This window comes from Anarrhichthys ocellatus, unplaced genomic scaffold (genome assembly GCF_004355925.1).
Source record: "Anarrhichthys ocellatus isolate YVR2014 unplaced genomic scaffold, GSC_Weel_1.0 scaffold25, whole genome shotgun sequence".
In the NCBI taxonomy this organism is placed as follows: domain Eukaryota; kingdom Metazoa; phylum Chordata; class Actinopteri; order Perciformes; family Anarhichadidae; genus Anarrhichthys; species Anarrhichthys ocellatus.
This window is the reverse complement of record NW_022280055.1, coordinates 1,077,542-1,091,022: the sequence shown is the minus strand read 5'-3', so window position 1 is coordinate 1,091,022 and position 13,481 is coordinate 1,077,542. Positions and strand designations below refer to the sequence as shown.

The following is a 13,481-nucleotide window of genomic DNA, read 5'->3' as shown; positions in this document are numbered from 1 at the left end:
CCCCCCCCACATGTAATTCAGCCAGACAGCACAATGATGACTATTTTCAGAGCATGTGCATTACCTGGACTTCATCTCATAAAAGGGCAAGTGTGAGTGCGAAAAGAGGAAATGTCTGCTGCAGTGATGGATATGAGTGTGCACGGCTGGGCGTAATGGACCCTGTATTGACGGACAGATGGAGGAAGGAGGGTAATGACTCTATCTGCAGCCGGATAACAGATAGCAGAGAGTGGATGGAGATGTGGGGCGCTCTTTTCACTTCCTCTCTTTGTCTCTCTTTTAACGAGATCATGGATACACGAGGTGGGGAGCTGAGGAAGATTGAACAAATATCAGGTTCCTTTCAATGCTTTCAGTTCACTAAGTGGAGGTACCATCCATTTTCCAGCTTATTGATATGCAAGACTAAATATCTCAGCCATTTCGTTGTAATTTTGGCTTGTTTAATTCTAGTCAAATTTAGCTGGATTGTTAATTTTGGACAGTCACATAAATAATACAATTAAGGTATTTTTTGATATGAAATGATTCACAGACAACACTACCCAGTGGTATAAAATGTTGCATATATACTGTATAGAGGACCATGCATCGGCTTGCTTTCCTTTAGTTTTCTCTTGCCATTATAGGTGATGTTAAGTTGTGGCATGAAAGCTCACGTTCCTTAATGATTGAATAAAAGCAAAAAAAAAATCATTAATTTATTCATATAGTAGAGGTGCTGCAGAAAGATACTTTTCTGCTGCTATAGAGGCATAAGACTCACAAACTCATTTAACTTTGAGTGTGCAGAGTCAAAGACTTTTTGGCTGCAAGTCATATCTAAAAGACAAATTGCATTTAATTAGTTTATTCTCCAAAAACTACTCAACTAGGCATTGTGTGATTTGATACACTATTATTACGGTATGCCTAAGTTTAGGTTAACTAATATTTCTTGGCTAAAAGACTAATGTTTCGATGCCAAGTGTGTCTTTGTCAGAGCCGCATTAGTCTAATCCGTGTGTAACAGCGTACTTTGGACCTCAGCTCTGAAGTCTCTCCTGATCCGGACAGGCCTGACATTCATTGTGAGGTTGAGCGCTATTAACCGCCTCCTTCATTTCTTGATGTAAGATATTAAAATGTTGGTATGTTGGTGACTGTTGGTAGAAGAATTGACATGTTGCCTTTCAGCATCAATGAATTAACTTGTGTTTCTTTCTTTCTTACTTTCTGTCCTTTAAAGTTAATATATAGAAATATTTGTAGAAATAAAGCTCCTCTTACCACTAAAAATAAAATACTAGGCCACATGATGAATAAAAGACGTGAATTAGAATTGATAATTTCACATGGAATCTGGAACATTGTATATTTTTCAGGTGGTTGCCACGATTTACGCTGAAAGCTGCAGCATCTACAACTACGTCGGTGAGTAAAACAATACCTGCCTACAAAGGGATTCAATGAGTGTCTCAACTGTCTGGAAGGCATTTCAGTGCAGCCCCCATCTCCTGCTTGTCTTTGATTGGCAGGCATTAGCAGGGGAATACAGGTGTTTGTTGTTTGACAGAGGACGAGTTTACGTGTAGTAGCTCCAGGGATGAAAAATCCCCCATTAGTGACCTCCTCTGTGAACGGGAGCTGAGTCAGACATAATGAGTGCTTTCATTCCGGTGAGATGAGATGACGGTGCAGGATGACTCCTGGGCTTGGAGAAGTGGGATGAGGCCGCTTTCGCATCACCGGGCGACTAGAGAAGACACCTCGTGGGCGGATGATCGGACAAACAGATAAAAACGAGGACTGATGGAAAGATGGCGTCTGAGAGTTACTCTCTTACCTCTTTTTCGGATGTTTGCCGCCATTTCGGGGGACTTTTAAGGCAGTTTTGCCAATGTATATCTTTTTCATGGTTTGTCTGTGTTCCTTCCCTCTCATGTGTTTATAGGGGTTGACCACAGGGAGCCGTCATATGTGTTAGTTTCCCAAAGGAGACCCGCTAAGTGTGGCCTGCAGAGTTACTGAGTGCTCTACCTGCGTTGATCCTGCCAAACAAAGTAAACACACAGATTTGCAAATATTAGTAACTACAGATCAACGAGGGATCCTGTTTGAAGGACAAAGTTGATGTATATTTTGCAGTGATAGTCGTTTGATGGCAAAACTACCCACAGTTTTGTCCTCGAGAGGAATGCGCAAATAGCCTTAAACTGTACTAAATTCAGAGTAAGAGCTTTTAAAGATCTTGAAAGGTAAAAATCTGCAGGGTGTTGTAGCTGTTGGGCTGGTTTTAGTGTTTTTTTATGTGTCACACTGTGTTGTGAAAATGAAAGTATCTCAGACATCAGTGGTAAATGTCAAGCTTTGGTCTCAGTCCTTCAGACATAAAGAGCAACGGCTTCTGTCTGTTTTGCAACAAAGTTCAACAATCAAATGAGGAGAAATCTACAGAGGGAGAGGCAGGATGTATATGTTCCACAGTTTGCACCTTTGTGGAATTCATGTTGGTTAAAATGAAATATTACAATTTATTTGTATTTTTTTTCCTTATATCCATGTTTCCAACTCCATGTAGCCCATTTGAGGGAGATGGTTTGTATTAACCTCTTCTACTCCAGCTGTCTTTAGAGTCATTTTTGTCTTTAAGGGGAGATAGCAGCTCAACAAAATACGCCACATAAAAGTGGTGAACATCATCCGAAAGCTGGGAAGATTCATTTGAGATGCAACACTATGTGTCAAGTCTTTCTAGTTCATCTGAAATAAACATTGTCTTTTGTTTAAGTGCCAATTCAAATGTTTAAAGTTTAGAGTGTAGAAGGGCTGAGAGCATTATGATGGAAGTATAAGATGGCCATTCTTATGTCCCGTAAGTTGCTGCAGCAACTTTTTGGGATGATACTATTTGTTACACAGATTTGATAGAAGTTAACGGTTCAGAAAAAAAAATCAGTAAGCATTATTGATTACATTTTAACAATGTTCTGGCAACAAACAGAAACAACCCCATACCTGTCATCACATATCAATTGAAATGTTTCTTTTTTTAAACCAGAGCACAGAGACAAACATAAAAACAGAAACATCTCATGTGAAATGACCAAAACTGGTCTAAATTTAGCAAACATGATTTTGCTTTAAAGTAGTATCCCATTTCTCACTGTACGAAGCTGACAGCTGAAAATGTTTTCAGGGCCCTTAAAAGGGAAGGAAATGTATTTGTAGGTTTTATGCTGCTTTTGTGTTTTGCTGGACACAGCCCTGCTTCATATCACTGGTGCTTGATGAAAGGCCTTTGTGACAAGCAGACTTATATCAGTAAAAACAAACACCCCTCTCTTCTCTTTTTGTAGACTTCATCTCTTATACGTCCAAACAAAAGGGACATGAACTGACACATCCACCCTGTCTTGAATGAAAAGAGTTTGACAAGGCCAATGCACCGAAGCTTCTTTTCCAACTATTTCTACAGTCCCCTCACTCCCGTGTGTCTCGATGGCGTCCACAGCACAGGTGCGGCTGTCAGCCTGCAGACAAATAGTGCGGATTATTAGATGAGACGGCGCGTCAAAGCTTGATCAAAGCTGCTCTGATCCGAGCACTGTTGCTGTCCACTCGGGAAGGAAACGGTGACAGACTGGGCATGTGACTGCAGTGGGGGTACAGACGAGGAAATCCAGCATCCGTGGATACTGTACATACGCATGAGTAAAAACCTGATGACATACAGTAGAGAAACATGTTGATCCACTGACATCCAGTAGTTGGTAGGTGATTTATGCTGCTAGCTGAGGAGGCAGCCAGGGAGACGTGTACTCCTCCAGATGGTGACAGCTCAACACCGCCACTGGAGCCTTCATTCCAGCTGCTCCCCTCTGAGTCATAGCGTACCGGCTCTGGATATGTGTGTGTGTCTGTGTGTGTGTGTAAGATGTGGTGGGTGTGAGCATGTTTTTGTGCATGCATGAGGCTGTCGGTTTGTGTTCATGTAAGCGCATACCTGCAGTATGCATGCGTCTATACGTCTCCAATTATGCATCTGTATGTGTTTTCGTGTAGGTGTGTGTTTGTGTGCTGCGGCATCAGCTGAGCCAAATCCAATCCACTATTTCAAGGAGTGAAATAAACCAATACTCTCTGTCATGAAAGTCAAAAAAAAGGACAGCTGTTGCCGACATATCTCAGGCCACGTCAGGTGTCAAACCACCAGCACACAACAACTCTCCCTCCCTCGCTCATTCACTCGCTCTGGCTTTTTCTTCCTTTAGCCCGATCCTCACACTGCAGCAAAACCATAGATGGGGCTCGTTCAGATGGCGCTGCCTGCCACCCACTCGTGGCATGCTGACATTTGAGAGGAACTCAGAGCATTGAAAAGAAGAGGAAGGGGAGGTTGTAGAGGAGGAGGAGGAGGAGGACATTAAAGTTAAGGAATGGGGAAGAGGGAGAAGCAGGAAGCCTTTTGGGGGGGGGGGGGGGCAGCTAGAGTAGTCGCAATTTAGTCAAAGACAGGAAAGAGAGAGAAGCCATCACTAATTTAGAGAGGAAAAGCAAACAGAGTGAGTATGAAGTCTCCGATGGAAATCATAATTTGTCTTTCTGCTTCCTCCCCTTTCCTCCGCCAGTTCTGTTTCTTCCTTCCTGCCTTGCTGATCGCATCCACCTTGCAGATAGACTCTCAGGAAAAGCCCTTATAAGAGGCCCAGACCTCAGCATTAGAGTGGGGGGAACCCGTGCGGCTGACTCATCCAGTAGCAGCAGAGGAAGAAGGCAAAGAAGACGCTCTTTCTGCCCCGTGTCCCTTCAGAATAACAAGGTAGCTAACCTGCAGCAGTCACTCAGCACAATGACACGTACAGTATGACTCAACCGCCTAATAAAATAAAGAAAATCAACACTCAACTTAAGGCACTAAGAGCATATGTTCTGTTCTTTGGGAATGTGCGGGTTTATGTCTCTGCTGTTTCTCTGTCCAGCATTGATTAACTCTGGAGCAGACAACTAAGTAGTTACACACCAACTACCAACATCATTAGCAGCAGCAGGGGATAATGACCTGCTGAACAGATTTCATGTGCCGCTGATGGCACCCGGCAAAGGGGAGTGTGTAATCACAACAACCATCCCGAGGGGATTTTAGGATGAGCGGAAGAGGTGATGGAGGCTAGCTGAGCTCCAAATGCAAATACAAAAATATACACAGCTCTGTAGCTTTTCTGAAACCCAAAAAGTCAACACAGAGAACTCATTAAGTCCAACACCAGAGCAAGTAGTAGTTTAGACTGAAAATGGCTCTGCATTAAAAAATCTAAATGGGTTTTGCAACAGGTACCAAAAAGGAATAAGATCGTAAATTAGGTGTTTTCGGGACGGAACAACTTTTTCATAGTTTTAGGAAGATAGTTCTAAGAGCCCCCATTATTTAGGAATGATCATTGATCAATGCAGCACCAGCAACCACCATTTTCAAAAACCTGTTAGCCGTGGAAACAACAGACAAAGCAAAGCACAAACAACTGCTGGTAACGGGAAAGAAATGGAAGAAAACTAACAGTGAAATCCTAGTTAACTCGTTCATGAGAGCACACCCAATGAGCCAAAGAACATGTCAGAGCTGCTGCTCGGCGAGCTAACCCAGTAGCACGAACGCTAACCCACTGAGACAAAGACTTATTGTGATGGCTATTTTGATTTAATATGATTGTGGCATGTATGTGTGTGCGAGCCGGTCGGCTTATGTCGTAACAGCGTTCCAATTAGTGGCGCAAATGCAATCAGAAAAAAAGCCTTTGGAGGTATGAAGGTTTGGTCCAAAAACGCAAATGTGTCAGTTTTAGTACACAGGAATGAGTTTGTTTTGAAGGAATAGTTTGACATTTCTGGGAAATACACCATTCTCCTGTCTGTACAGGAAATATGAAGCTTGGCTCTGCACAAAGGTAGAAATATCTGCCTACCAGCCCCTCCAAAGCTCGCTTATTGACACATTGATTTTGAGAGAAAAGTCAAATATTTTTTCAATATTAAAAATATCCACAGATAAATTCCTAAAGAGCAAATATAAAGATTCTGAGCACTATAATTATGTTGTGGTGAAATATTTAAATTCTAAATTTCATAGTTTCAGTTGTATCGTATCGTATCACATGAAATACATACAAAATAATGTAAAATGCTGTCGCAAAAAAATTGTCTCCCAAAAGTGTTTGTCATAAAAAATTTAAGTCAAAATAAATACAAGTTGGAGTAGAGTAGAGGCAAGAAAACCCCCAAGCTATAAGGGCACTAACACACACAAGCACATGCTGTTCTACAAAAAACAGCGTCTGCCTCTACACAAGAAAATCATGTTACAGTGCCAGTAAATCCTGCTGAGAGCTGTCCTAGCGAAGCCAATGAGACCTGGTCTTCTTCCGATCCAGAGTCCACACACTCACTTTGAGACTCAAGTTTCCTCGTGATTATTGTGTGTTCCAAACCAGTGAATCTGAATTGCTTCAGCATTTCAATTTTTCCATTATGTAAATAGTAAAGAAATCACAATTCTATCCACTCTGTTTCATTCATTTCTTTGGCTTTCAAATTTGTGGTTGAACAGTCATTTTTGTAATAAAAGACGTTACTAAGATGTTGCGGCACACACACAAATAAGGCCAGCGTTTGCCATCTTTTCAGCCCCAGCAAAAAAGGAGATGGGACGAAGAAGCACAAGCAGCTTTTCAAAAGGGTTCAGCTCATTAAAAATAGAACAGACACAAACACACATGTGCACACGCACACACTTACAAGAAACACCGCCCACGATCACAACATATTGTTTACAAGTGGCGCTCGAATGGACAGGTAGTGATTAGACACAACAAAGGAACCACCTCTGCGAATATGCTAGCCTGCAGTGTACCGCTCTGTGTTCTGTGTTGCCATGTATGTCAGTCTGTATGTGTGTGTGTGTGTATGTGTGTGTGTGTGTGTGTGCGTACATGAGCATTTGTCTCTTATACATCACAACTGTATAGCGGGCGGCTCAGATGTACTTACACGTCCATCCATAACTCTTAAAAGGCGGCCTAAAAAACTTCGACTCAGGGATGCATGAATGGAGCTGTTACAACAACAAAAAAGGGAGACTATACTGGGAGAATATAGAAAGCAATAAAGTGCTAACAGCTTTCCAGCATGACGACAATAATTAAGTGGCATATAAAAAAAGACATGAAATCTGTGACCTCGAGTTTGGGATCATAACAGGCAAAAACAAGCAACAGAAAAGAAAAGGATGTGTGAACACTTTATATTTGCAGACACGAGCAACTTTTCATCTATCTCTCTGCAGGAAAGCATATATCTGTAAATGACAAACTATTCCTTTAATCAAGTGACATTTCCTTCAGAAACCTGTTCATTTGATGAACTAACATTTTTTGTTAGTAGTTTTTGTCTGGATTAAACAAACAATATATTGTGATCGACTGATTTTGTTATCTGGAAATCATAAGCAACAACACACAATGCACACCATGACTTTTTGACTCTTCACTTGTGCCACTATTACATTAGCGTATTTTTAGCTGAGTGCATTTAGCATCATTGTCTGCTGAGGCAACAATTGCTCATTAAATGAGTGTCACGTACTCTAAATTCGGGAAGGAGTGGACTTTAACACATACTGTAGATTACTATGTAAATGTTCAATTCAAGTCCAAGACTTGGCAAGCTATAGGGCAGCTGGTATATGCAGTGAAGCCATTAACATGGCCGACTGCTTCACCGTCACGAGGAATAAATCTGACCTGTACAATCTAACCGCTGGTGCTGAAGAGGGCAAAGGGGAGGAAGAATAATAGGGTCAAGATGATAAGAGACACTTAATAACCCAGATGAGCTGTCAGTGCTCCGCCACAGAAGGAGAGAGAGACCATAGACACAGAGTGGGAGAGAGAGGCGGACGGTTCAGACCACAGAGGATCGAGGAGAGCATTAGTCTGTTAGACCAGCAATGTCCACTTAAGCAGATGAAAACTCACTTCTCTTCAGACCAGCCTCTCTCCCACACCACTTTCACACATATAAATGTCTGCTATGGCTCCTCTGTATCATCACTTCATCTATAATAAAAGTGAATCAATGGATGCCTAATTCATCTGGGACGATATAGTTGCTAAAGTGTTTAAGGTTTCTGGTATTGATATTAATCAACAATTGGTTTACGTAGTTAAGCATCAGCAGTCAAGACTTCAACTGGCAGCAGCCAGATAGCTTAGCTTAGCATAATGACTGAAAACAGTAGGTAGCAGCGAGCCTGGCTCAGTTTAAAGGTAACAAATGTGCCTGCCAGCATGTCTAAAGCACACTAATTAAGGTTATTGTTTATTTGATTTTTACAAAAAACAAAATGTAAATATGGCAAGTTATTATGCACCGTTTTATTTCTCAGGGACTTCCTCAGGTCTCAGCTCATTGTCTGGACAACAAAACTCAAGGAAGTCACCGCAACGTGTTGTTTTTACATTTAGCTTTTTACATGGATTAAACAAACCAGATATAACGTGTACATTAGTGAGGGTTAGGCTAGATTTCATTCTTCTCAGACACAGCCAGCATTTTCTACATTTCCAATCGTTATGCTAAGCTAACCGTCTCCTGGCCGGTATTGATGGTCTAAACTAACTCTCAGCAAGAATAGGCAACATATCAAAAATTCCAAACAATTTATGACAATGGAAAAACTTCAATAAGTGCATGGGGAGACAACAAAGCAGATGCTTCCATACAAGACAGAAGGTCACTGAATGGTTAAATGAAAATGATGTGAATCCTGTGCTTTGGTTTCCTTCACCAAATCTCAAATCAACTGAAATGAATGTGACATGATCTAAAGCTCCAGAATAGCTACTTAATTGATCTTGACGCGAGGTTGTCAAATTCAGTGAATGTTTGCTTCCCCCCATCCAAATCTGATCTCAATGACTGTGGTGATATTCAACAATTTGAAGTGTAAAGAACCATTTGATACTGCGCTTAGTCGTTGATGTTGCTGATATTCAATAAACACTTTTTGCCCTTCTTCTCCGTATAATGAGTAGTTTAAATGATAAACTGACTTTATCATTCTCAATGTACATCTACGTTACCTGAATCTTTTCAATCAGGTTCTTAAATCCCTAATACTATGTCAAACTTTTGTTCTCTTGCCACCGAAGGATGTAATTTCATCATCACTCTTTCCGTAAGCTGCATTCATTTTTGGGCTGTCAGTCAGGGAGAGGAGCTGTCACTTTTCTTTTTTTCCCCCCAAGTGGTGTCTATCTCATTTCTAAAATAAAACACTTCAGCAGAAGATTGTTTTGTGACATTTGCTTGAATATTCTGACAACACTTTTAAAAACTCTTAACAGCTTAAAATCTGTTTATCCAACCAAAGTCTCCTCTACTCTGCTCTGGAGCTCCCTGCTGTGCTGTATCTCCATGTAAAATTTACATCTTCCACCACAGGGCCCCCGACGCAGGAGCCCGGCCAATGGAGGGACAGAAATTAAGAAGGAGAAAGAGAGAGAGAGAGAGAGAGAGAGAGAGAGAGAGAGAGAGAGAGAGAGCAAGAGAGGGATAAGATATTTCAGGACATTTCATCACTTAGAGGGGAAGGCGTCTTGGAGATGAGATGAATGGGTGGAGGTGGAGGTGGAGGTAGTTTTGGGTGGGATGTAGATGTAGGGTCAGACTCTCAGGTAGATCGAGCAACCTGTTAAAACTCATCACAGCGTCTTCAGAGGCCACAGGTGACCTTGTTTCCTAATCAGCAGAGAGCGAGGAGAAAAGACACAGGACTCTTATCGCAGCAGAGCTGCTTTAATTCAATTAAAGCTGTGACACAGTGGTGAGGACAACTGATGCCTGATATTGGAGAAACACCCTGCCAGATTAATTACCCCCTCATCGGCTGGTTAAACGGCTTTTAAACTGTAATCTGCCTGAAATAGTAATAACACCATCGGTAATCGAACACAAAAGGGAAAGCTCGGGATCTATTTCCATCTGTGCCGGATTAATAATGGTTCATTAGTAATAGTATCAATTACAACGCGTCTACTGTAGGACGGTGAGGTGAAAAGGAGAGAGATGGAGAGGAGGGAGACAAAGCAAAAAGAAGCAGATCCTTTCCGGCACGTCGTCATGTTTGCTTTGCTGCCTTAATTCCCGTGTAATGCAACTTTAATCAGAAAATTGGGTGAGCACTTGTAATTTTGTAATGAGCTCATTAAAATCTGTTTATGCAGGCATGTGAAGGCATTAGTTCAGTTATTACCTTGGCCTTGGTGAACATTTGAGACTGTCAGGTTTATTTCAAAACATAAAAAAACATTGATTAGAGCTACAATTGCTCAGTTGTTCATAGTGGTAAAGCCGCGCTGCCATGCAGAGTAATTAATCAGTGGCTATAGGTGCATTCCGACAGGTGACTGACTGAAATCATGCAGAAGCAGATGTACAACAGTCAAGGATGGACATTTCTACAACCATTACACATTCAAGACTAATTCTAAACAACACTCTTGATTGATTCCTGAGAGAAAAAAGCTTTTACAGTAACGCCACATACGGTGCAGTGAATTTTCAAGCCAAGAGATTCCCTGCATACAACCACCAGCCTTGTTCTGCAAAAAAACAACACCCTGTTATCTTTGACAAACTATCAGAAAAGCAGATAATACCAAACAGCACTGCATCAATACACAGAGAGCACGAACTGACACTGTGAGTGCAGCCACATCACATACAGATGAGCACGTATATACACACACACACACACACACACACACACATTCAAACACACTCACAGACACAACCAAGCCAGCATTGTAATCCAAATCAAAGATGCGAACAGTGAAGCAGTACCTTCCGCTCACGCAGAGCTTCATCCTGGAGACCGAGAGATAAAAGTCCTGCCGCCTGAGCCTCGCCGGGGAAACGGAGAAAACCCCCCCCTCTCTATGCTATCTGGATTGGTTTACCCAGCTCTCCCTTAAAGCTCAGAGAAACCCCACCACATGCACACCAGCCCACCACCACTGCCGCCACCACCACGCCAGTCCAACAGCAGCAGCAGCTGAGCCAGGGGGAGGGGGGAGGGGGGGGGGGGACAGAGGGAGTGAGGGAGGGAGAGAGAGACTGTGCGAGAGTGGAAAGACAGAGAAGAAGAGTGGGAGGGAAGGAGCTTAAAGGAAGACGACAGGCAGAACGCGGGGGCGTGATGGTGTAGCGCTGAAAGATATGTGAGAGAAAGAGAAAGAGATGGAGAGGCTGAAGCTTACCTGATAGTGTCTATGTTGTTCATCTCTTCGTCAGCCACCTAAAGGAAATGACAGCATGTTAGTGGAGGGGACCCATAAAACTGGCCATGGAGCTGCCAAGTAGAGCATCGCGACCAGAACCAAATCATACATATTCAGGAGGCACGCTCTCCATTTCCCCCTCTGTTTTTGTTTATTTCTTCCCCTCTCTCTCTCTCTGTCTTTCCTGCCCCCTCATTCGCTCCTCTCCCTCCACTCCATCTCTGCTCGTGAGGAAGCCCTCATCAGGCTGTCTACATCTTCGCTTACTTGAGGTGAGAAGAGAACAATCATATCGCAAGAGTGTGAGAGGAGAGTGTGAGAAAGAGTAATGGGGTAGGAAGAAAGGAGAGGAGGGGAGGGAGTGCGGAGGGAGAGCGGAAACCTCCATCGCAGCCAGACTGCAGATACATGGCAAGCCCCCCCACGAGGGATACTGGCAGCAACTCAATATCCTCGTCTAGGTGCTGAATCTGAGAAAGCGAGAGCAGAGACAGAGCGAGAGAGAGAAGAGGAGGAGGTGTGGAGAGAGATGCAGAACGTAGGGAGAGAAGTGGGGAAGGTGAGGGGGAACAGGTGGTCCAATCTGTTGAATCTTACATCTCAACTCCCAGGTTGTTAGGGAGAATACATTTTGTACAAGTCTGCTGCTGGCCCTTTTTCTGAAGGCGATGAATTATGCATCATTCCCAAGTATTCTCATCTTCATTCAGATTTAGGGTGCAGGCCTGATGGAGTGTGGCGTCCACGCTGCCGTGTTATCACGGTTCATGATTTGGGGACGTCTGGAAAATAGGTTTACCTCAGTTAGGGGAGGGAGTCGTGCATGTCAACGAAGCAACCGTTGGAAGGACATTGTTTGATCTCCAGGGTTAGTGGGAAACATAACCGAGTCAGAGTACCAACAGAAACACGCTTATAAGCCGGAGGGGGGGGACGCTTCACAAATCGAGTTTGCATCTTCAGCGAGAGCACAGCTGAAGGCCGTGTGCCTGTGAAGAATGTTTCGTTACTGCGCTCGCACGTGTACAAGGACTCGTGTGAGGAGATGAAACTTTGCAACGACACACACACACACACACACACACACTACACCGAGATGAACACCGACAGGCTCACATGCCTGCCTCTCTCAGCCCCCACGCCACCCACCTTTTTTTCAAGCAGTTGCTAAGGTGACGGCAAAGGCTGAATTTTAATCAGACAATAAATTAAGGCAAATGTGATCTTCTCCTTTATTATTAAATGGCAGCGGTGCTACTTTCGAAGATCTGTTAAGTATGTTTTGGGTTCAGAGAGAAATACTTACAGACTGACAAATTAAAACTCTTCGTGACTTGCCTAGATCGTCCAGGGGTTTGCGAAGGATAGTGATGTTTGAGCTTAATAATGAAATTGTATGCTTTTTAGTCAGTGAAATAATACATGTTGAAATAAGAGGAGGATAGCCGGATGGATCATCATCTACCACTGAAATGATTGTCATGCTGAGACTAGAAATACACTCACTTTTGATGCAGTAATTGCTAATTGAGCCTCCAGGGCTGTCTTCCTGTGACACACACACACTGTTGCTGTAAATATGGGGAAACCACCGGTTGCTATTCCTGAAGACAAACAGTTGTTGAAACAGGTTCTTTGCATCCACAGCCATTTTAGCAAGGTTATGTCTCAAGCTGAGAAAATGAAGAATGAACACATGCTGGTGAGGGGGCTGAGTCAGTAAATGACTGCATTGTTCAGTTTGGATAACGTGGAGGAGCTGCTGATTGGTAGAATGCTGATAAGCAGTTACAACTTGAGACACCCTGAAAGCCTGAAATCTTAAAAACAATATTTCTCACTTGCAATTGTCACTTAAAATGTATTTTAAATGAATAGGCTACTATGTCCAGCAGTATTCATTATTAAAATTGAATACATTTATTCACAAATATTAGTAGTGAGCGCAAGAAAGGATTTCAGACAAAGGTTTGCACAAAAAGAGCCCATCTTCCCTTTGGACAAATTTGATGCAGTAGCGTTCGTGAGCACCTGGATCAAAGCAGAACATTGTGTCTCTTGTTCTTCGATGCCAGGATGAAGAATAAAGCTGAGCCAAAGTCTGTGTGTTGGGTTAGAGAGAGAGAGAGAGAGAGAGAGAGAGAGAGAGAGAGAGAGAGAGAG

The 13,481-nt window shown here is 42.7% G+C and overlaps 1 protein-coding gene across 6 annotated transcripts in view; it reads right to left on the bottom strand.

Annotated features, from left to right (window-relative positions):
* LOC116391186 (brain-enriched guanylate kinase-associated protein) overlaps positions 1-11,793 on the bottom strand; it is a 21,939-nt gene extending 10,146 nt beyond the window's left edge. Inside the window, exons 1-2 of one of the 6 annotated variants that reach the window (XM_031861540.1) lie at positions 11,298-11,793; positions 1,829-2,033 (exon numbers count right to left, since the gene is read on the bottom strand). In XM_031861540.1, the coding sequence (XP_031717400.1) occupies positions 1,829-1,926 (98 nt within the window). In that variant the 5' untranslated portion in view covers positions 1,927-2,033; positions 11,298-11,793. Of the gene's footprint in view, positions 1-1,828; positions 2,034-10,585; positions 11,114-11,297 lie in introns of those variants that run through there. The other 5 variants (XM_031861542.1, XM_031861539.1, XM_031861541.1 and 2 more) reach the window with 5 other exon arrangements.
* Between the last annotated feature and the right edge of the window lie 1,688 nt (positions 11,794-13,481).